The 22,886-nt window shown below is 45.2% G+C and overlaps 1 protein-coding gene across 3 annotated transcripts; it reads left to right on the top strand.

The window, feature by feature from the left end:
* Nucleotides 1–369: 369 nt before the first annotated feature.
* pcdh10a (protocadherin 10a) lies at nucleotides 370–21,246 on the top strand (the record flags this gene model as incomplete). Of its 3 annotated transcripts, none has more annotated exons than XM_083980296.1 (5): nucleotides 370–2,916; nucleotides 4,332–4,390; nucleotides 4,967–5,073; nucleotides 17,090–17,250; nucleotides 19,614–21,246. In XM_083980296.1, the coding sequence occupies 5 exons, from the start codon at nucleotides 370–372 to the stop codon at nucleotides 19,665–19,667; spliced, it is 2,928 nt and encodes a 975-aa protein (XP_083836422.1). The 3 variants fall into 3 exon arrangements, with proteins under 3 accessions (XP_083836422.1, XP_083836420.1, XP_083836421.1); XM_083980294.1 differs by lacking the exon at nucleotides 19,614–21,246 and adding an exon at nucleotides 18,167–18,284 and having other exon boundaries at nucleotides 17,090–17,477; XM_083980295.1 differs by lacking the exon at nucleotides 19,614–21,246 and having other exon boundaries at nucleotides 17,090–17,538.
* Nucleotides 21,247–22,886: the final 1,640 nt, after the last annotated feature.

A 22,886-nucleotide genomic window follows, 5' to 3' on the forward strand; every position in this document is an offset into this window, starting at 1 on the left:
TGTTTTGTGACTTTCTGTGAAGAAGGGGCAGTCTGTTCTGTGCACAGGGAGTGTTGGCTACGCGTCCTGGCTCCAGCCTGCAATGTTTGCGCTGACGCCAAAACTCACAGACCGGTGCAGAATTGATTAAAACAGAGAAGCTCGGATCAAATGGCTGTGCTTTTCACAGCTGAAACGACACAATGTTCCACTGACCCGAGGCAGAGGAGAGGAATTTTCGTATCGGGCAGCCTTGTTGCTGTTTATTCCACTGCCTTTTTACGGACAGAGGAAATGGGAAATGCTCATTTCTTGTAAGAAAACGGAATAACACTTTCTTTTTTTTTTATTTTGCTCGTCTTTAAGTGCACTTTGAGAGAGGGAGAGGAGATGATTTGGTTAATATTCCTACTCTCCATCCTGGATGGAACTGTCTCTCAGCTACATTACTCCGTGCCAGAGGAGCAGGAGCCTGGCTCCGTGGTTGGGAATATTGCAGAGGATTTGGGGCTGGACATTACCAAACTTTCCGCTCGCCGCTTTCAGACGGTGCCTAGTTCACGGACACCTTATCTGGAGGTGAACTTAGAAAACGGTGCGCTCCTGGTGAAGGAGAAAATCGACCGGGAAGAAATCTGCAAGCAGACCATCCCATGCCTGCTGCACCTGGAGGTGTTTCTGGAGAACCCGCTGGAGCTCTTTCGCGTGGAGATTGAGGTGATGGATATCAACGACAATCCGCCCAGCTTTCCGGAGACGGACATTTCCGTGGAGATATCAGAGAGCGCCATCCCCGGGACCCGTTTCCCGGTGGAGAACGCCTTCGACCCGGACGTGGGCACAAACGCGCTCAGCACATATGCCATAACGAATAATAACTATTTTTACCTCGACGTGCAGACACAGAGCGACGGGAACAAGTTTGCGGAGCTGGTGCTGGAGAAGCCGCTGGACAGGGAGCAGCAGGCGGTGCACCGCTACGTGCTGACGGCTGTGGATGGGGGCATCCCGCAGCGGACCGGGACGGCTCTGCTGGTCGTTAAAGTTCTGGACTCTAACGATAACGCGCCCACGTTTGACCAGTCCGTGTACACTGTTAACCTGCGGGAAAACTCGCCCTTGGGCACTCTGGTCATTCAGCTCAACGCCACGGATGTTGACGAGGGACAAAACGGGGAAATAGTTTATTCTTTCAGCAGCCACAACACTCCGCGGATAAAGGACTTATTCAATATTGATGCCAGAACAGGTAGGATAGAGGTGGCGGGGGAGGTGGACTATGAAGAGAGCAACACGCATCAGATCTATGTCCAGGCGAAAGATCTGGGTGCCAACGCGGTCCCTGCGCATTGCAAAGTGCTGGTCAAACTCGTGGACGTGAACGACAACACGCCGGAGATTGGTTTTAGCACCGTGACCGAGTCCGTGAGCGAGCAGGACGCCCCGGGCACCGTGATCGCACTTTTTAGCGTCTCCGACCGGGACTCTGGTGAAAACGGGCAAATGAGCTGCGAGATACTGGGAGACGTTCCTTTCAAGCTGAAATCCTCTTTTAAAAACTACTACACCATCGTCACGGACGGACCGCTGGACAGAGAGAACACGGACTCGTACACCATCACCGTGGTGGCCAAAGACAAGGGTCAGCCCTCGCTCGCCACCAGCAAGTCCATAAAAGTGCACGTCTCCGATGAGAACGACAACGCGCCCCGTTTTACGCAGGTGGTTTATGATGTGTATGTAACTGAGAATAATGTGCCCGGTGCGTTCATTCACGCCGTGAGCGCTTTGGACCCTGATATAGGACAAAACGCTCTTATTACCTACTCCATATTGGAGTGTGACATACAGGGCATGTCTGTGGACACGTATGTGTCCATAAACCAGGACACCGGCTACCTTTACGCGCTGCGCTCTTTTGATTATGAGCAGCTGAAGGAGTTCAGCTTCATGGTCCAGGCTAAGGACTCTGGCGCCGCTGAGCTCTTCTCTAACACCACTGTAAATGTGATCATAGTTGACCAAAACGACAACGCTCCCACTGTGATAGCCCCCATCGGTAAAAATGGCACGGCCAAAGAGCACCTGCCGCGCTCCGCGGAGCCCGGATACCTGGTGACGCGTATAGTGGCCATGGACGCGGATGATGGCGAGAACGCACGGCTGTCCTACAGCATCCTGCGGGGCAACGAAATGGAGATGTTCCGCATGGACTGGAGGACCGGGGAGCTGAGGACGGCCCGCAGGATCTCTCCCAAGCGGGACCTGCAGGGCTACTATGACCTGCTGATCGAAGTCAGGGACCACGGGCAACCCCCCCTCTCCTCCTCCGCCAGCGTGAGCGTAATACTGGTGGACAGCGTGGTGGAGGGCCGCAGCGGGGATCGCGGCTCGGCCTCCAAGGCGAAAGAGACCTCCCTTGACCTCACCCTCATTCTCATCATCGCCCTGGGCTCCGTTTCCTTCATCTTCCTCCTGGCCATGATCGTGCTGGCCGTGCGCTGCCAAAAGGACAAGACGCTCAACCTGTACACGTGCCTGCTGGCCGGTGAGTGCTGCCTGTGCTGCAGCTCGTGCTGCAGCAGGCAGGCCCGCGGCCGCAAGCAGAAGAAGCTGAGTAAATCCGACATCATGTTAGTTCAGAGCACCAACGTGACATCAGGGGTCGGGCCCGTGGGGCAGGTGCCCGTGGAGGAGTCTGGTGTGGGCGGCGTGGGAGGGGGCTTCGGCTCCCACCACCACCAGAACCAGAACTCCTACTGCTACCAGGTGTGTCTGACACCGGAGTCCGCCAAAACGGATCTGATGTTCCTCAAACCGTGCAGCCCCTCCCGCAGCACTGACACGGATCACACCAACCCCTGCGGCGCCATAGTCACGGGTTACAGTGACCAACAACCGGACATCATATCCAATGGCAGTATTCTCTCTAATGAGGTAAGAAAGGTCTGAATCAGCCCCTTGTCGCCCGCGGGGGGGTTTCCGGTCACCTCCCAATCAATTATATTGAAAGTGCAACAGGAACGTGATTTTTAAAGGGTTAACCACAAAAAAAGCTCCTCTTAGAAAACCAACAGCTGTGTCCGCTTCACGTCAAAGCGCGTTATCCATTCTGGTCACGCAGAGCCAAAGTCTCCGAGAGCATGAAAATGGTTATCAGCTTTTGACTTGGCTCAGCGCTGCTCAGTGGCCTTTAATCATTGTCATGCGTAATAGCGATGGGACGTGTCAATGGTGAAATCCCATGTGGCCTTTTAGTTCAATCGCAATAGAATAAACGCTGTCAGACCAGCTTTTTATGTCGCGCGCAACAGAGTGTGTATGAAAGACTTTGGGCATAAAGTGCTTATAATTTTCCAGTCAGGGCTCCAGCCTTGAAGATGCTTTATTTATTTATTTATTTTTATTTTTATTTATTCTGTCTCGGGTGCTTTAATCTGACCTATATATTTAACGCGAGCGCGCACAGATGGGGAGAGAGGGGGATTTGTCTTTAATGTATTCCAAAAATTTGGGAGATTTGGGTAACCTGTCTGGCAAAGGCGTGGCATCTGTCATCAAGTGTGTGATAATTATAAAAGAAGCGGGTGCGTTAACAGATTGAGCTGTTTTTCCAGGAAGTTTTTGCAGCCTATAAAAACCTCTCCAAGTGCGCATTTTCTTTGAGCGCAACACAGTTTGGTTACATCAGAAGGCTTCCCTCTCCTCCCTCAGCACGGGGCCAGATCAGTCAATATACGTATATATATCCTACGCAGGTTGTAGAGTTCTGGGTGTAGAATATCATCAGATGGAGCCAGGGGGTGATTTTGACGAACCTGTCTCAATGCTCAGCCCGGTGCGCTCTGCTTGGGGATCTGTGTGGATGGAGTTTGGAGGAGGGGGGGGGGGGGGGGGGGGGGGGGGGGGGGGGGGAGGAGGGGGGGGGGACTTTTTTTTGTGTGTTGATTGCAGTGCGGCTGGAGTGGAGCCAGACAGCCTTGCCTTTGCTATGCGTTAAATATTCCGTGCACGACCCAGCACGGCAGCACCGTGAACAAAGGTTGTTCAGTCTTAGCATCGGGCGGCTCAATCATTTACGCATTCAATCGCCTCCCTAACCCACTCTCCCCTGCTCTCGTCTCCTCTCGCCCACTCACTCACTCACCAAGTGGGTGCGCGGCGCATCGTCGGTTCCTCTCTGCGCGCTGTCACGGCTTCCTCTCACACAGTGACACGTTGACAATAATGTATTTATATGATCGTCTATATTCCCCTCAATTAACGAACCTCCTCCTTCAGTGTCTGCTAATTATTATTTTATTGTTTTGCATTAAAAGTGACCAAGCCTGTTGTTTCTGTGGGTTTTCCAGACGAAACATCAACGAGCAGAACTCAGCTATCTGGTGGACAGACCCAGACGTGTCAACAGGTAGTGAAGAGCACCCCCCCCCCCCACACACACACACACACATGCCTTTTTACCAATGTGTATGGTCCAGTGAGGCACATACCATCCGCCATCAGAGGACCTCTAAGATCCAATTGGCCTGGTGGATCCACAACCAGTCCACACATCTGTAAAATTGAATATTACACCCATCAGTATGAATCCCCGTATATTCCGCATCGTTAATTGTGGCTTTGAGAGGCTACATGGTTCCCAGTGTATCCATAACGTTCATCTTCAATTTGGCATCAGTCCCATAACTGACAGAGCAGTGCCTATTAAAACCCTAATGCTGGATTTCATTACATGCCATGTGTAACATCCAATTTAGACTCTTGACGGCCACCGTGACTGTATTAATGCGGTGTTGATTTCTGATTCTCCCTCTCTTTCTCTGTCTCTCTGCCCCTCATTAAATCCTTCTCCTCCTCTCTCTTCATCTTCCCCTTTCCAATATTGTGTCCTGACCTCTGTCTCTGCCCTCTTCATTACTCTCATACCTATCCCCCCACCTCCTCCTCCTCCTCCTCCTCCTCCTCCTCCTCCTGCTCCCTCCAGCTCTGCATTCCAAGAAGCAGACATCGTCAGCTCCAAAGACAGTGGTCACGGCGACAGCGAGCAAGGCGACAGTGACCACGACGCCACCAACCGGGGTCATTCTGCCGGTGAGTCCCTCCCCCAACCCCCCCATCCCATAATTACACTGTCATTTCACAATGCTCGCTCGCTCTCCCTCCCCTCTGGCCCGTTTTTAGTTTTCAGTGGTGTGCGTTTGCGATTGTGAATGGGATAATGCTGAATTGTTGGTCCGGACCGGTGACTTTTAATTTCCTTAATTTGAGAGTGTGCGAAGGCCCGGGCTCCGGAGGTTACATGGCTGGCATGAACAGCCCCCCAGAGGTGTTGATTGTATTTCACACCCGGATGAAAGGGAGGGAAATTTGGAATTGTCTTTTCCTTCTTTCGTTGCTTCTTGCTTCCACCGCCCCCCCCCCTACCCCCGCCCCCTCCACTGTTTGTAACCCCGCTGCTGATTCACCGAGTGGTACTGAAAGGACAGCGACTGGCAGCCAGGCTAGTGCTGAGGCCTCCGCTGCTTTAGTGGCACAAATCAATAGGTTCACTAGAGTTAAAGGGAAAAGGCATGGAAGCTAAAGTGGTATAATGAGATGCATTTCAATCAGCCCCTGCAGTCGGTGTATTGTACTGGCTATGTTGGTTATAGAGTCAGCTGATCAAACACATTAGCAGCTTTTGTAATCTTTGTATTTGTTAGCCACAATCCTTTTCCCCACTTTGGCATGAGTTCAAGTAAAGGTAAAGTATTGAAATTAGAGAAGATCTCTTCACTCTCACTTCAGGTTTATTTACTGACTCCTGTTTCTCTCCCCCCACTTTACAGTGCAGTAGATATTTTTTTGCTTTTGGTTTTATCATAAGCCTCTGCTTGTTCTCTCTAAAATTCTATTAGGTTAGTACCTGTTTATTGATCAAAGTGGAGTCAGACGAAAAGCGGAGCGATACAAAATCTCATTTCATATTGAATTGCCCTTTCCCTCTGAAGGATTGTTCCACACGGCTTGTGTAAGACCCCTGCCTAGACCGGAACCTGCCAAATATCATCTCAGTGCTGGGAATACAAATAGAGCAGATTAGATAGGTGCTGCAGGATGGTGAACGGGTCCTCATCAGGCTTCACTGTGTTTGATATTATTAATGAACCAAGCCAAAATAGAGAGCCAATATGCAGCAGCGGCAGTGTCACTCCCTGCCCTCGCTGATGAAACAGGCTGCGAAGGTCAAACTGTGCGAGACTGAAATGCAGAATTGGAAGAAGTCCAAAGTCTTCATTCTTTCTCTTTAAAAAAAAAAAATATATTGTTTTGTGAGATAATTATCGCCGTGGATGCTCCGAGTTGGATATCTTACATCAGAATATGATCCATGCATATGTGGAACAGCACAGTCATGCGGAGTTTGGCTGCAATTTCCACTCAACAGACCAGACGCACACACACGCACGCACACACACACACACACACACACACACACACACACACACACACACACACACACACACACACACACACACACACACACACATAGACACTAAAGGGGTGGCAAAACATAGAACATGTGCTATGGTTATGAGTAAGTGCTATGCATTTAGCACATTCAGCCAGCAGGTAACCCCGGGCTTTAGTAAGAAATCATCCATGACATTATATTCAAGGACAGGCCCTGTTGAGTGCATTTTTACTTATGTGGAATATTGTCTTGAGTTCACCAGCACAGCTACAGGATCGCATTTATGAACCGATATCATGTTTCCTCGGCTTTGGCTCGGCTCCGAGCGCGCTCATTTGGCACCGGCCCCCTTGGTGCTGCACTGTGTATTTCATATGAAGAAAGCCACATTTGTTCCTCATGTTGGATTTAGAAGGGAACAGCTTACCACTCCATGGGAGGTAATATCACACGACTGGTATTTTGGAAAGAGGGACACTTGAGTTCCACAGACTTCTGTAAACAAAACCAGACGCTGTGTGTGTCTCTGTGTCTGTGTGTGTGCGGGTGTAAAGGTATACCATTGTCTGATTTAATATGTAGGTGTATAGATGATACCTGCATGTAATCAGCTGTTGTGTGTGTGTGTGTGTGTGTGTATGTGTGTGTGGTCTGTGTGGAGGAAAAACAAGGCTCGGTGATGATGTCTGTATTGAAAAGGAGTTTTCCTTTGAGACGTTGCTCTCGGAAGCTTAAATGAGATTCAGTTTAAGAGGAGAGAGTGGTAGCTGCTGCTTGGCTCTCTGCCAGGTGCATATTGCCTCTACATACAGAGTACCACTGCTCATTTACGTATCAGTATGTACATGTGTGACTTTTTCTTTTTTCTCTTTCTATTCTTTTTTTTCATTTTTTGTGGGGGTAAATACAGAGGGATTAGAACATGCTTGGTTGTCTCATGTGGTTGCTATGTTTGTGTGTGTGTGTTACCGTCAGCAGTTGTCTGGATAAGTTTTGTGCTGAGTGCATGTTCTTGAGCAAAAAAGCCAAACTGCATAAGCCTGAGCCAAGTCTATGTATAGACTTACACGTATTTCCATCCCTTACTGCAGTGTTTGTGTGCATAGGCAAATCCATGTGTGCACATGCATACACACCGTTATACTGTATATAGCCTGTATGTAAATATAGCATTCTGTATGTGTGTGTGTGTGTGTGTGAGTGTCTGACACACACATATTCTCTTTCAGGGTTTGTGGCAGGGTCTCATCCTTCATTCTGTCTCCCCCACACGTTGGCTCTCCGCAACACTCGGCTGATCAGTAATTCATTTCCAGAACCTTTGCATAGCAATTATCAAAGGAGGGTTAGAGGCAAGGTTTCCTCACGGGACGGCGAAGGCACACTCTCCCTTTTGGTGCGCCTCGGAATATTTCAAATCAAGAGGAAACCATTTCCAGTTGGCATATCATCAACTACACCTGCCGTAGCTTCCCGCTCGGCCGCTCGTCTGACACTTTAGAAAATAAGTCTCCTGACGTGGTTTTAAATCAAAGGGACACTGCCTGTGAGGCTGGGATATCACCGGATACCTTTAAAAAGTGGGCAAATGGCTTTTCTGATAGCAGCGTGTCTGGGGCGAGGCACCGTTACGTCAGGAGCCAAAGCACTATTGATTGACTGCTACACCTTTTTTTTTTTACATCCTCTCTTTGCAACCTCTTTTTTTTTTAGGTTGTTTGATTCATATTAGACACCGCTTCCCTCATTATTTCCCTCATCATCCTAATAAGAGCTGGCGGGAAGAGCAAGCAAAACAAAAAAGGTGACAGATAAGACGGTCTAAAATATTCATCAGTGAAAAAATTTGGCATCTCAGAAACATTCGATCAGCTGTGAGAGACTGCGTGACGGGTGGGAGACTGGAAACGATCATTATCATGACGTTTGTTTTTGGTGAGAACAACAGCCGTGACAAATGGGACAATTAAATCACTGTGGCAATGGTGTATTAGATGGCTGATTATGAATTAGCGGTGGGCACCGTGTTGCAGTTTCCCATGTCAGTGAGCTGTCAGAGGAATTTAGCATGCAAGCTTTTGAAGCACCCTCCTCCCAGGGCCCCCGAGATGCTGACAGAACGAGGGCTGTAGGATGAACGATTGGTTCAGAAATATTGATTCACGTCGAGATAACATGACAAATATTTATGGCAGTGATTCAGGGGGAAAACACGGAGGACGTCTCAGGATTAGTTCAAAAGCTTAAATAATCAAAACAATTAAGGCACCGTGTTGAGTATGTAAGAACTTTAAAATGACAAGAACAACACCAAAGAACCAGTTACTTCAAAGGAACCCTTCCAGTCGGGGACACAACTTTCAGTCCAGCAGTTTAAAAAGTAACAATCCAAGTCCATCCAGTCCAAAACCATAAAGGGATAGTTAAACATTTTGGCAAATTGGCCCATTGCCATAATCCCTATAGTTTTAGGAGTAGGTTCGTTACCTTTAATTGTCGGTGCAAGCTATTTTTAGAATGGCGGAGCAAAGCCGCAAGCTGCTCAGAGCTACGCTACGGAGGCTCATGGGATTTCTTGGTTTCCCTCATCAAACTCATCAAATACACAATCCAACAACTCCAAAACGCTCTGGACAAGTTGTGACCTGCACATTCACCACGCTATGAATGCGTGTGTATTTGATGAGTTTGATGAGGGAAAACAAGAAATCCCATGAGCCTCCGTAGCGTAGCTCTGAGCAGCTCGCGGCTCTGCTCCGCCGTTCTAAAAATAGCATGCACCGACAATTAAAGGTAACAAACCTATAGGGATTATGTCAATGGGCCAATTTGACAAAATGTTGAACTATCCCTTTAACTTTCATGCAAAAGAACCACAACAAATGCTCACATGTGAGAAGCTGGAATCATCGCAGACGGTATTTTAACTCGGGAAAGATGTGACCTGGCGACACGGTTAAGATGCACATAAAACATAAGCACTAGTCTTTTAAACCCCACTAGCAGAGGACAGAATAAAAAAATATCTCAATGTGACATGAAACAGTAAAAATCTATTACAGCCAAAAGGATAAAAACATTGCCTCGATAAAAAAAAAAAAAAAAAAAAAAAATCAATTTGAATTTTGCCTGGAACAGGTGGAGATGTCACCTCTTCTAAGCTGCCCGCTTTGTTGAACATCGATAAAATTCATAATAGCGAAAGGGAACAATCAATCCCTTTCATTAATTAATTGACTAGACTGTTTAGATTACTGGAAGGTAACTTTCTCCTCTTAAACTAAGCAGAAGGAAAAGAAAACTGTATCAATCATGACCTCTGTGCAGCACTGCTTAAGGTAGATGAAAAAGTGTATTCACCTCTTTAACCTGCTGAGATCTGTGTGAAAATGAGTTCCCTACAGCAATTAGAACATGTCATGGAATGATTACCGATACACTGAGACATTTCTTCGAGTGGCTTGATGAATGTGCTCTTGGTATGTAAAGGCTGAGCCTCGTGAATGAGCTGAATGGCAGATTAAGTGTCTTCAACCCTGAAAAGGTTGAAAAAGAACCTTCTCGCCCGAGCACTGGCGCATATGAATGTGCTTCCATTTAAAAAACATACAGAGTGAAGAAAGTAAAGCAACGTATATTCATTGCCTCAGACAGGGGGCCTTAGATATTAATTACTGAGGTGAAACATAAGGCTGTGAGACTAATGGAAACAGCAAAGTCCTGGGAGTCATAAAGATGCTTTGGCCATGAGTAACACTCCCATCATCCTTCTTGCCCAGAGATTTAACATCAGCGAACATCTGCTCCAGCCAGGTTGCAGAGCTACACTTCCTACAAGAAACCATAAAACATGACGTCAGGGTACGTGTCGGTAATGCTCAAAGGGACGCGTGACTAGTAGCCTCATTTAAATTGTTCTCTAACGCTCTCCAGTACAGAACAGAACAATAACTCCATCACTTCTCAGTTTGTGAGTAAACATGCAAAGGGGGGGGGGGGGGGGGGGGGGGGGGGGGGGGGGATTTCTACTTCTCTCTTCTCTTGCATGTTGTACTTGCTGAAATGTTCTGGATGCAGCTGCCCAGATCTTAAGCTATCCACCATATTTCCTCAAACCTAATAGGAAAAAAAGAAACACAGGCCAAAGGTTCCACAGTTTTCTAATAAAATGAGTAATTGCTTCTTCCAAGTAAAACACAGTAAGGTCAGGTAAGGTCAGGCCACTGGATTCCAATCAAAAGTTTGCAAAGGTTTGAGCAGCCATGGTCAATATTCCTGTTAATGTGAACAGTTCAGCAAGTGGAAGATGAAATGATCTCCAAAAGGCATCAAGTTAAACATGAGACAGTCTTCTGCAATATTTTAAACAAAATCAGTGTATTATTTTTGTTTTCTACAGTTTTAGAGTGAAAAAGGGAAACAAAGCAGCAGAATGGGAAACCCAGGAGACTTGAGCTCTCAGATAACTTTGACCAAGTATCAGACAAGATATTTACTATTTACATGTTGTGATAGTTTTCAAAGGGGGGGCCACTAGGTATTAACTATGCAGGGTGGTCAAACCTTTGCTGCGGGCCCTTTTCCTTTTCTGACATTTTGAAAATGTAAAAGTTGAAAAAAAAAAATTGTTTAAAGCTTCCCTGTGGAGTTTTGCACATTTGCGGCATCTGCCGTGTTTTTTTTCGAGTCCTGCAACAATAACAGTCAGCGTGCGCGAGCGAATGACGCTCTCGCATCGCGCAAATGCGTAATTTCCTGGGCGACAGCACGGTTATGTCGCTCCTCAGAGGCAATAGCGCTTCTAGGCAAACCAGAGACTGTTGTGTGGTGGAGATGCGTTCAATGATCATCCTAATAACTCGTTTGGCAGTGGCAACGGACATTGGTTTATATGTAAAAACTCCACAGGATAGCTTTAAAATGGAAAGGGAATGTGTCATCTGTAACTTTATGCCTTTTGGAGATCATTTCATCTTCCACTTGCTGAACTGTTCACATGAACATAAACTTCGACCAGGGATGCCCACACTTCTGCATTTCTGTTACCATGGCTAAGCAAAAAACCATTCCAGTGTCCAGTCTAGCCTTTAAAGACTGACCAACTCCCATTAGCTTGAATGCCAGACTTCCTGTAGCAATGTCACTGTGTTACCTTTTATTCTGCTGAGCACAATGTTATCAGCTCATGGACATGATGGGCCAGGGTGAAGAAAAAAATCATTCCTGAGTAATAAATCATAATTAGCATTAAATGGTTTCAGTCAGTAGGTCTCGGCGTTTGAGGCATTGTCTGTGTAACGCAGCAGGCTCCATTCAAAGAAGAGAGTCAGTGATGAAAAGGCATACAAACCAGAGGTCATCCGCCGGCCTCGCTGTACTACAAGGGGTCGTATTAATCAAACGGACATCTTGGCTCTCCTCTCCAGCCCCGTTGCCGTGGAACAAACATTGAAAATGGTAGCTGCCTCTCAGAGACCCAGAACAATTTCTCTGTCTGTCATTACTGGACATGGTGGGAGCCATATTGCTGTGTTTTGGCCCTGGGAGGTCTCTGGTTTACTCATCACAGCCTCACTGGCCAACTTGTACGAGGAAGCTATGTTGCTCCCCTGCCGTCTTGAGCTGCTGTCCAAATATTGACGTCTGTGTCGGTATTCTCTGTGGAACAGTGGAGGACAAGATGAAAAACAGAGGTATGGATAGAAGACACTCTCTACCTGGGGGAGTTTTTTTTTCTATTCTTTTCTTTTTCTTTTTTTTGAGAGAAAACAAGATAACGACGGAGGAAGAAACGGGCACAGAGGATTAACTGTGAGCAAAAAAATAACAAGAGACAGAGAGAGAGGGGGGACGTAACACAGAGGGACTAATAGAGACAGAAAGAGGGACACAGACAGATGAATGGGCGCAGGGGAGGGAGTGCAAACCTGAGTGCAGCAGCTATATACAGTATGCCCACAAAGTGAATTCAAACATGCGGCTTATGTTTTTTCCCCCGGATTTGTTTTTCCTTCATTTCCCCGCTCCCAGTTGCTGGATGTACGTCAGGCGGTGCAATTAGTCAAATCACGCCGACGTGGGATTTCGGAAACACGCAGAGATGTAATGAAAAAGAAAAAAAAAGAACAGAAATGCTGATTGCTTATTAGCAAGTAGATTGTGTTTGCATTATGTAGCGTCATTTACATCCCCTGGTGTGTGTATGCAGCCACGTGTGTGTATGTGCTTATATATACTGTATATGTATATGTGTGTGTGTGTTCTTTCTGCCTGATGAGGTCACGATGAGAGATAGGGCTGCTGGCAGGGCCTGTCATTGCCAGTCACTGTTCTGCTTGTTGTTTTTGCTTCCTGCCCGAGGAAGAAAAGGTGCTCGGCGAGGATCAACAGCCACTGGGTGTCATGTGCGCGTGGCCTGTCTCTCTGTTTACATTTACATATCTTCACATTAGGAGAGTATTTTTAAACGTGTGTGTGTGAGAGTGTGTGCTTGCAAACATATGTGTCAATGTAGCTTCTTTTTTTTCTTTTTTTTTTTAAAGAGTGAGCCGCCAGGCAGAAATCAGGGAGTATATAGTTTGGAAGCCGGTGACAAGAGTTTTCTGAGCCTGATGTACGGTAAACAGCAGAGTGCTGCAGACTATATTTACCCATCATCTCCGGAGCGCAGTACGCCCTTGTGCCTGCTTAATAATATACTCAGATATGAGCGATATGGAACAAAGCGAGCCCTCTCTTAATCCGTCGACATGAACTCTATCTGCTTCCCTGCATATGTGCACGTTGGTGTTGGCGCCCTGGCTACTACTGCACCAACCCACCATGTTATTGCACACAGTGGCACCGAGATGATTGGAGGGCGTTAAGGTCAACACCCCTGTGTGTCCAAGTAGGAAATCCATTTGCAAAAAAAAAAAAAAAAAAGTCGGTTAAAACGCTAAAAGACCGGCTTAAAGGTGGGAATTAACAGAAATAGCATGATTTTAATGCCTCCAGCTTTTAACGGCAACATAAATATACATCAGCTTTCCCTCCGGGGTGAATCAGAGGGGAAATGCAACCAGACACAGAATCTGATCTGGTATTTACAGTTACAGACCCACCCCTCCCCCCCTCTCCTCTCTCTCTACTCCCTCAGTGTAGCTTTTCCCTCCCCAGTGAGAAATTTAGACAGAGATTCTTGTTGTGTTCTCCACCTGATCACGGTGTCTGTCTCTCTCTCTCTTGGTGAGAGCAGAGCTGCTGCTGCTCACGCACAGCCCACACTAGATGCTACAGTAGGTGGTGATGAAAACAAACCAAGTCTTCTGGCAGGCAGGAAGCAAAGTGAGCGCTGCTGATTCTGCAGGGCCAGACAGGGAAAGACAGAGGTAAACGGACCAAATCTGACACCTGACATATTCAAAACTTGCTGAATCGATCACGAAATGTTAAATAAAACACGGAGGAAAGTGTCCGTCAGCCCTTATGGGCAGTTTTATCCCCCCCCCCCCCCTTCTCTCCTCCCTGCCTCTTTTTTTTCTTCTCCTGCAGGAATATTGCACTGTAATCCTTTATATAATTAACTTTATCAAAGTTTAAGCAGAATTTTACATCTGCATTTATTCTTATTTATTATTTAGGGCTCTTATCCACATGACCCTGAAGAGTTAGATGATAAGAGAAAGAAAGTGGAGAGTTGCCACTGCTTAAACCTAAATTCCCCCCCCCCACCCCCCACCCCCCACCTCTCTGTCTCCCCACCTCTGTCTCACCCCTCTTCCCATCTCCATCTGCAAGGCACAGGTCTCCCCCTGTCTTTTCTGGCCATTGCTCTTTCCATCTGTGGTTGCCTGGGTCTTCCCTCCCCTTCCTTATGGTTCCCGCAGTCTTGCTGCTTCTCCTGCCTGCTGTCTCGCTGGCTGTGAAATCTGTGCCCCCCCACCACACACACACACACACACACTCCCTCCCTCCCGTCTGTCTGGCCCTCGCTGTCTCTCGTCTGCGAGCTCCGCGGCTCCTCTGGCCTCTCTGGTCACTGCACAGTCTTGTAGCGTGTCTCGCTCCCCGTGAGGCCTGAATTAGCAACGCCATTAGATCCACATGGTGCACACAAACACACACACGCTCACATGAAAAAAAAAACTAAAAAAACAAATCAGCCACAGTAGCTCTCAAACAACGTGTTGACAATACTGCGGTTAACAATACTTATATGTCAGCGGATGACATTTACAGTGAGAATAACAGATGTGATATTCTCTCTCTGCCTCCTGTGTTACATTTAGGTTAAATTTATCTCCTATTTTTAATAAATGACTGAATATGATAATACCTAGTAATATGGTAACATTATAATAAAAACTAACAATCTCTGCTTCTGTGTTATTGCACCAACGCTGCCTAATCCATGTTTCATTTCCTTGATAGAGGTGATAACTGTGCAGTGTTTACATTTTCAGCACAAAGAGCTCTGTTCTTTGCTAATGCATTCTTTACCAATGCTCTGTCTGTCTGTAATATTAACTGTGACTAAAAATACAGATTCAATTATACGTATATCTGTTTAACTCAGAGCAACATGCAGATGAGGTGAAATGACTTTTCGTTCCCCCCCCTGCTTTAAACTGTGCAGGAGAACGTGTAGTTTGAGAAGCAAAAAAGCCCAGGACAAAGTGCTGCAGCTCTGTAATCTCATTGCTGTGAGCGCTCGGTAATGACTGAAGCCCGACTCATGTGAGCGTATCAACATTTTTCATCAGGCCTTCCCCTCTGTCGTCTGGACAGTCAAGGGACGACGGTCTGGAGAGACTTTAAGAAGAATATCAACTGGGGATATAAAACAGGAGGGACGTAAAATTAATTTTAAAAAAGTGAGAGAGACCTGACCCTCAATTACTTGTTCCTAGTCTTCATAAGAAGCCTCTCACACACTAGTATTTATATTTGCAAGTTTAGTCACAAATTTTTAGCATCGTGAAGCAGGAACTCGTCTGAAATGCACACAACTTTCAGTCTGAGAGCAAACCAACAAAAAGAGCCTTGACACCGTGCACCTTAGTATGTATGAGCTTTTTTTTCTCTCTTTGCCTCTTTCATTGTTGGCAAACATAATCCATAATCCATGACAGGCTGATGTTTGGAGATTTAGTCTTAATATGCAGGAGGAGAATGAAGCAGGAAGAGCCTTTTTTCCCCTCAGTTTGAAGCTGCAGGACGAGGTGAAAACATACACACCTTGATATCCTGGTGGATGATTGTTACTTCTGTTCTGATTATTAAAAGTAATACATAGTATTCCTTCCACCACCCCTCTCTGTCTCTGTGTATAAATACACCGTCTAGGCTGATCTGTCTTTAGTGTAGTGTCTATCGATGTATATGCTTACATTACGTTGTTTCATGTGTGTGTGTGTGTGTGTGTGTGCTTTTAGTAATAGAGGAACAGTGGCATTATCAGTGGAATGGATCAGTAGAATAGATTTGTGTAAGTAGACCCTTTGATCTGAAGCCCCCTCAGCCTCAGGGAGTTACAGATGACAGATCGTCTGCTTTCTTTGTTTCTCTCTCTCTCTCTTTCTCTCTCTCTCTTCCTGTAATGCCTATTTCCTCCTCTCACCCTAAACTGCACATTTTCCTTCTTTGATCGTGCCATTCCGGCGATTTCTCTCCACATTGTCCTGGCTCCGCTGGAAAAAAGAAGGAAAAAAAAGCAGGAAAACTACAAATCCAATCTGTACATGAGTAGAGAATGGCTGCAGGGTCTCATTATTGTGATGACTCTGTTCACGTCCCTTGTTCCTTTCTCTTGCCTTTTATAATCTCTCTCGTACTCTCTCTTTCCCCCCCGTCCTCCTTTTCTCTTTTCTCTCTAAGAGCGCGTAATTAACATAACTGGTACCTCTGTCATGCTGGTCGCGTGTGTGTGTGTTATTCTATTATATCATTTCAGATGTTAATTTAATCTTTTTTTATGTTGATGTTTTGTTTTTGGCAGTAGCTCCGTGTCAATTACACACTTTGTCGGTTTGTATAGGGATGATTGACATTAGAGTGTGATTAAGCAGCCAGTGATTTTTTTTTTGTTTTTTTTGTGGCAGATTTCTTAACATAATTGTCGTTTTTGTGTGTGTGTGTGTGTGTGTGTGTGTGTGCAAAGATGATGGAATATGGATTCATATTTTGTCTCTTGGTGTTTGGGAATCAATTGTGAGTCTGAGGATGTTGATGTGGAGAGGGGGTGAAATGTTTTCGCAACACCACATCACTTTGATTGCACATTTCATTCGGAATGAATGAGGTGAGGAGGAAAACAAACAATTCGCTTCATCAATGTTGGCCTTGTCTCTTTGATGAATAGCTTTTGCCGCTCTTTTTTTCGCTCGCGACATTGGCAAATGATTGCTAACTTGTGTTCTCTCTTCTGGTTTCTTTCTCTCATCTCACACCCCCCCCCCCCCCCCCCCCCCCCCCCCCCCCCCCACTCCATCTCGCCCTTTCCACTCCAACTATCTGGGCCGCCTCTGCTCCAACGCTCCCTCTTCTTTCTTTTCCATTTACTTATCATCCCCATGTCCATAATCTTCCATCTATCTTTCCACCCTTCCATTTCTGCTCGCTTCGCTCCTGCTTCCTCTTTCCCGTTCCCTCTATCTGTATCCTTTCTGGCAGGTGCTGACCTGTTCTCCAACTGCACAGAGGAGTGCAAGGCCCTGGGTCACTCCGACCGCTGCTGGATGCCGTCGTTCGTGCCGTCCGACGGGCGCCAGGGGCCGGACTACCGGAGCAACCTGCACGTGCCCGGCATGGACGCCACGCTGCCCGACACTGAGGTACCCTCGTCTGTCAACCTCGCCGACCAGCTCACCATGACCTCGTCCACCGTCTCGTCCAACGATAGGTCATTCTCCACCTTTGGCAAGGACGGTCAAAGGTCACAGTCACACCACAGCCTTCACCATCACCTCCATCAGCAACAGCAGCAGTACAGCTCCAGCACGCTAGAGAGGAAAGAGTATGATAGGGGGACCCTACCGTACAAACCCACCTTTCTCTGTGAGTATCAGTATGAAAGCTCCCTGGGACCCTATGACTTTGGTCTGGTCCAGTACAGATACTAAAAGGAGGGGACGATGAATCTGCCTCTTGATTCTGATCTGGACTTTTTATGTTGTTTATCAACTTTTTAGTTCTTCTATTTTTAAGGAGCTTTTTTCTTTCTTTCTTTTTTCTTTCAAATACGGCTTTATCTTTCGTTGTATTGTTTGTTTTGCCTTTTATTTTATTTTTTTTGTAAATTATAATTTCTTTTGTTGAATGTAAAGTGTAATCTATTATTTCTAACTCCCCACCTCCAAAACCTCTTTTTTGAAATTTCTTAATCTAACCCCATCCCGACCCTACAGACTGTCTGTAATCATGTCACTTGGGCTAAAATAAACAATTTAAAATTGGACTCTTGTTAAACTGCTGTGGCCCCCTTTTTCTTTCTTTTTCCTTTTCTCTAAATTTTACCCCCCCTCAAAGTCCTTTTTATCTGATGCTCATATAAGTAAAGGTCACCGACACATGCACACTTCACCTTTCTATTCTCGCCATCATTGCACGCGCCGCGATTAAAACACGGTTCATGTTTGAAGCGCATAGAGAGGCAACAAATGCTAGATCCTCTCATGTACTGAAGGACATGTTTTTTTTTTCCATTTGCTGAACAACAATCTCAAGCGCGATGACTTCCCTACTGAGCAGCTTGAAAGGTGAAACACACAGCCCACGCTTCTTCTTTCTCACAAGCACTGAAGTCCATTCCGTACTAAAACGGAAGTCTGGAGTATCTATACTTGTTTGCTTGTGGATCAATACCTGACATAAAGAAGGGTGGGTTGTCAACCGGGAGGTCAAGATTTCTTCTGCTGGAAAAGTCACGTACCACCAAGTTACTGTGCGAGAAAAGGGAGGGAAGCTATTGCAATATAAAGTGATTTCAAATTGGCAAATGATGAAATATATTCACAATACATTGCGGTAAAAGAAAAGGAAAAAAATAAAAGTGAATTTCAAGCCTGCATCTCCAAAGAAACTGAATGGGATCCTCTTTTTGAAAAGGATGGCAGGACATTTCTTGCAGCTTTCAATTGCTTTCCAGGCTCCCACATTACATGAATATTCTATTAGCTCTAAGAGTAGAGAATGGATTTGATATACACATTCAGTAAAGAAGTCATTTCCGGTCAAGTCACCACCATGTTAACCACCATCCTTCATGAAACCGCATGCTGACTGTGTGGGCTGTATCTCAGGTAAACCATGAGCACCATAACCTGTTTTTGTTTTGTTTTTTCTTCCTTTTCCCCCCCCACATTCTGTTTTCTTGTTTGCAACTTACCAAACACAGCCAAGCAATATTCCTCTTGCACATCAGGACTGCGTGGAAAATAATTGGTATTTAGCCTTTAGGTGCTAGAGCCTGCCTCGCTCCAAATATAGCTGCCTGTGCGTCTGCTCATCTCGTCTGCCTCCCAGGGTTTAGGATAAATGCACTCCACATTCACTCGGTCCAGGACTCACAACTTTATTTCATATCGTTTCACTTTTTTTTTTTTTTGATTTACGATTTCTCCCTTTTTTCTTAATTTATTTATTTATATATATATATATTTTTTTTTACCTTTTTTCCTGCTCTGTTGAAATTAATCGACCGCACGCTGCCTCGGCAAAGGTTTTGTTGTTCATCAGTCTGTAAAAAATATGAGGAGAGTCCCAGAGGCTGAGGCTCTATTAACCAACAGGCATCATGTTCTACTTTTAAAAATAGCACCACGTGCGACTACTGGCTACGGCAACGCTCTGATCACCAGGGTTGCCTTGATAAAGGGTTCATAAATGTTTAATGATCCATTTATAGATAATTAATGAAGCAATTAGCGCTGTGTGTATTTTCTATGCATGCATTCTGTAGCCACCAAATCATGAACATTTATCTTCGCTGATGGACATGTTTTTTACCCAATTCCCAAATTAGTTTTACCATTATACTACGAGGACCGGCCTGTAAGTTATATAAATAGCTTCACAGAGAGTCCTTTGTGGCATGTATCCTTCAAGAGGCGGTATTTCGAGCCGATTGTGCCACTAAGAAATTCTCAAGGGAAAGGGTGTCATTTGTCTTAACAACTGTGTTCCTCTGTCTTTTCAGCCCGCAAAAGGATTTGCTAGCTCGTTCCACGTGGACCTGTCGGAGACAGCGTGAAATTCCTGCACCAGACCACCAACACTGATGCTATAGACAGCGAAAATAAAACTAAACAAACAGCAACCTGGACAACAGCAGCCTTGGTTAAACTTCATTATCTCGGGTGGCGAACTGTAACAAAGCCTTGGCAGTGGTCACCGAGGGAGGAAAGAAGAAATAAATACTGAGTAGCTGTAAAACCTCTACATGTCGGAGGAAAAATCCAAGGCCTTATTCCTCTCAGCAGGACTGAGACCGAGGCCGAAACACTCGACACGTGAAGATTATAAAATCATCAGCAGAGAGAAGAGGAGGACTGGCGAAGAGAGACCTGATTAACTCTCGCAGAGGTGTTTGGTTTTTGTTCTTGACTGAGGAGTTAGCCTCTAGAGATCTGTGTGTGCCTGTTTACATGAAGAAAAAAAAAAAAAAAAAACTTATGTTTCTGTACAAACTACAACCAACGTCACACGGAACCCTTTAGCTATTTCTTATATTACGGTCACCACTAAGCCAACTGTACAGAGACTGTTGGGGGAAAACATGGAGACTGACAGCCAGAGTGAAAGCGAGAGCCTGGGCGAGAGACAGACAATGAGACAGAGGGCGAGAGAGCAGGTGTTGTACAGGTATGAAATACAGAAAAAAAAGATGGGAAAGGGGACGAGCAGAGATGATGTGCAGTACTATAAATTCTGTATCTCTGGTTTTTTGACTTGACTGTCTTTATATAACTTCTCTTTTTTGTTTCTGTTGTTCTTTCTGTGTGGTTAAAGTGTGCAGACTCTAACATATTCCAAATTACAGTTACAGACAGGAACGTGCGGTCCGGAGCCGGGCTCAGGCCTCTTTCGAGTTTAGCCACTTCAGGAAGGCAAATTTTAACAAATACTTAAAAACGCTTAAGAAAAAAAAAAGAGTTAAAACAATCCTCGTGTTGGATTTATTAATAAAATATCACAGATGAATGTTCTCATTTCTACACTAGTGACTAACAGTTCTCAAGTTCCTTCCTGAGCTGACTGCAGAGAAAGTGAACTGAGCCTTTATCAGGATGTGGTTCCCTCGATGCCATTGGCCTATACATAAACAATCAGACACATTCAGTGGTTTTTATCATGTGTGCAAAGTGTTTACTGTGCTATTTTAAAAAGCTTATAAATGAACATAAATCTATATATATAACTATATATATACAATATACTTTTTCTGAAAACTGTGTAACCATTGGTTAGTTTCTACACCTCATATTGTCATTCAATCTAATAATACAAAGTGCTACAAAATCAAGACTTGTATCAAATAAAATGCAGGAGGAGTGCTGTGGCCCAAAAAGCAAACCCCTTCACACCAACCATGGATTAAGTTGATGTTCTTATTTGATTGTTACTTTTCACTGTTTACAGACGCTGGGCCTTGTTGTGTGTAGCGAAGACACCAGTTGAGTTATTTTGGCCTATTGTGTATTTTTACTAGCAGAATCTGTGTTCATGTACAGGAAGGGGGGACTATCACAAGTGAGCTAGATATCAAAGGTTTTACAATCATACAAGAGAGGTCTACTCAGATAAAACACACGACATAAACACACGATACATGGTGCGGTGCAATATTGCACACGCGCGCACACACTACACACACACACACACATGCACACAGGTCAAGTGGTGATAAATAAAGTGTCATTGAAGTTCTCTGTGTGTTTTGTCATATTCACCTGGGAATAATATTATGTAAGTGATCAATAAAACGTTAACTATGAGCCTGCAAGCCATTACCTGCGGCTCTGTGAGGCCGCACTTTGGAACAGGTGTGCTTTGAGCTAAATGCTAGCTTCAGCATCGCTAACATCCTCATAAGGACAATAAAACGTGTTGATGCCAAACAGGTGTAATCTTTTACCGTCTTCATCATCTCAGTTTTACAGGTTTTGAGAACATGGTATATGAGCAGTAAAGCTGGGGCTGATGGGAATGTTGATTCAAGTTTTGTGCTGACGGTGGCCCTAAGGATCACAGACCATGTGGATGTTTACACCAAATTACACATCCAATAATTGTTGAGGAAAAACAAGACAAGCTCAAAACCTAATACATGATGATTTTGATGATTCTGATTTTGTGACGGCAGAAATCACTGAACATGCACATGAGATTCTAACACTGAGTCATGACTTCAGCTTTATTTACTGTTTGTAAAATGATCATTGATGGAGAAAGTTAGACGTGACAGACTATTTTCATTTTGTCTCTCACACAGCATGCAGCCTCTGTCTGGAAAGTTACTCTTAATTTACCTCAACTCCAGGTCAAAGCAGACTTTTATTAGAAGCAGATCTTCATTTCCAACTCCATCTGTTTGATTCCTATAAGTTGGTCCTAGTAATATTTTCATATGAAGCCTGATTTTCAGCCTCTCCCCTTTGCTGAAATATGTGTTAGTTAACTCAACTCTTCCTGTAATAATTTTGAATTAAAGGCCCTCTAGTATTTCAGTGAGAAATAAGAAACCCTGCTATTCGTATTGCAGTAAGCATGTTGTCTTATTTCAGGGATGCTGGTGTTAAGTTTACATGCCATTCAGATCTGATAGATTCTTAAATGGGCACCAATTCAATTCAATTCAATTCTCTCTATCTCATGCTGTCTCTGTGTCATATCTTTAATTCTTCCTCTGTCTCCTTCAGTAATAACGATACCTGCAGTATTAGGAGTTTATTTGTCATAATGGTGGACCTGATGTATTAAAACGCTCCGGTTTCCTGAGCAGCTGGGAAACCGGAGCAGCTCTGTAGACTGCTCATATGATGGGTTGTAGTTTGATTCCATACAAGGTCCAGTCTTGTATCAGGGACAAAATCTAAATCTAGGGACAATGCACTAAGGTGGGAACACCGCAGCCTGTAATCATCCCTCTGACAGAACCTGTTAGCGGCAGAAACTGCAACTCATTTGGCACTCGGCTGGCCAGCAGTGGAAATAGGATCAGTCAGTCAGTCAGTCAAGGACATCCCAGATTCCAGGATATGACACGCTGTTATTCCAGCCAAAAACCACACGGAACCTAATGGTGGCTAACGATGAGAAGTGAAATAACTGGAGATCATTGTTTCAGTCTGCTAGTGTTGAAATTTTTCACCACGAGAGTCAAAATTTGATGCGCTGTTTCTAGGAGTTGTGCTTCGGTGTCCATAAATGTCCAGCCCTAATTCCATAGACATCCATCCAATATACATTG

The sequence above is a fragment of the Trachurus trachurus genome (assembly GCF_905171665.1).
Source record: "Trachurus trachurus genome assembly, chromosome: 1".
Lineage (NCBI taxonomy): Eukaryota > Metazoa > Chordata > Actinopteri > Carangiformes > Carangidae > Trachurus > Trachurus trachurus.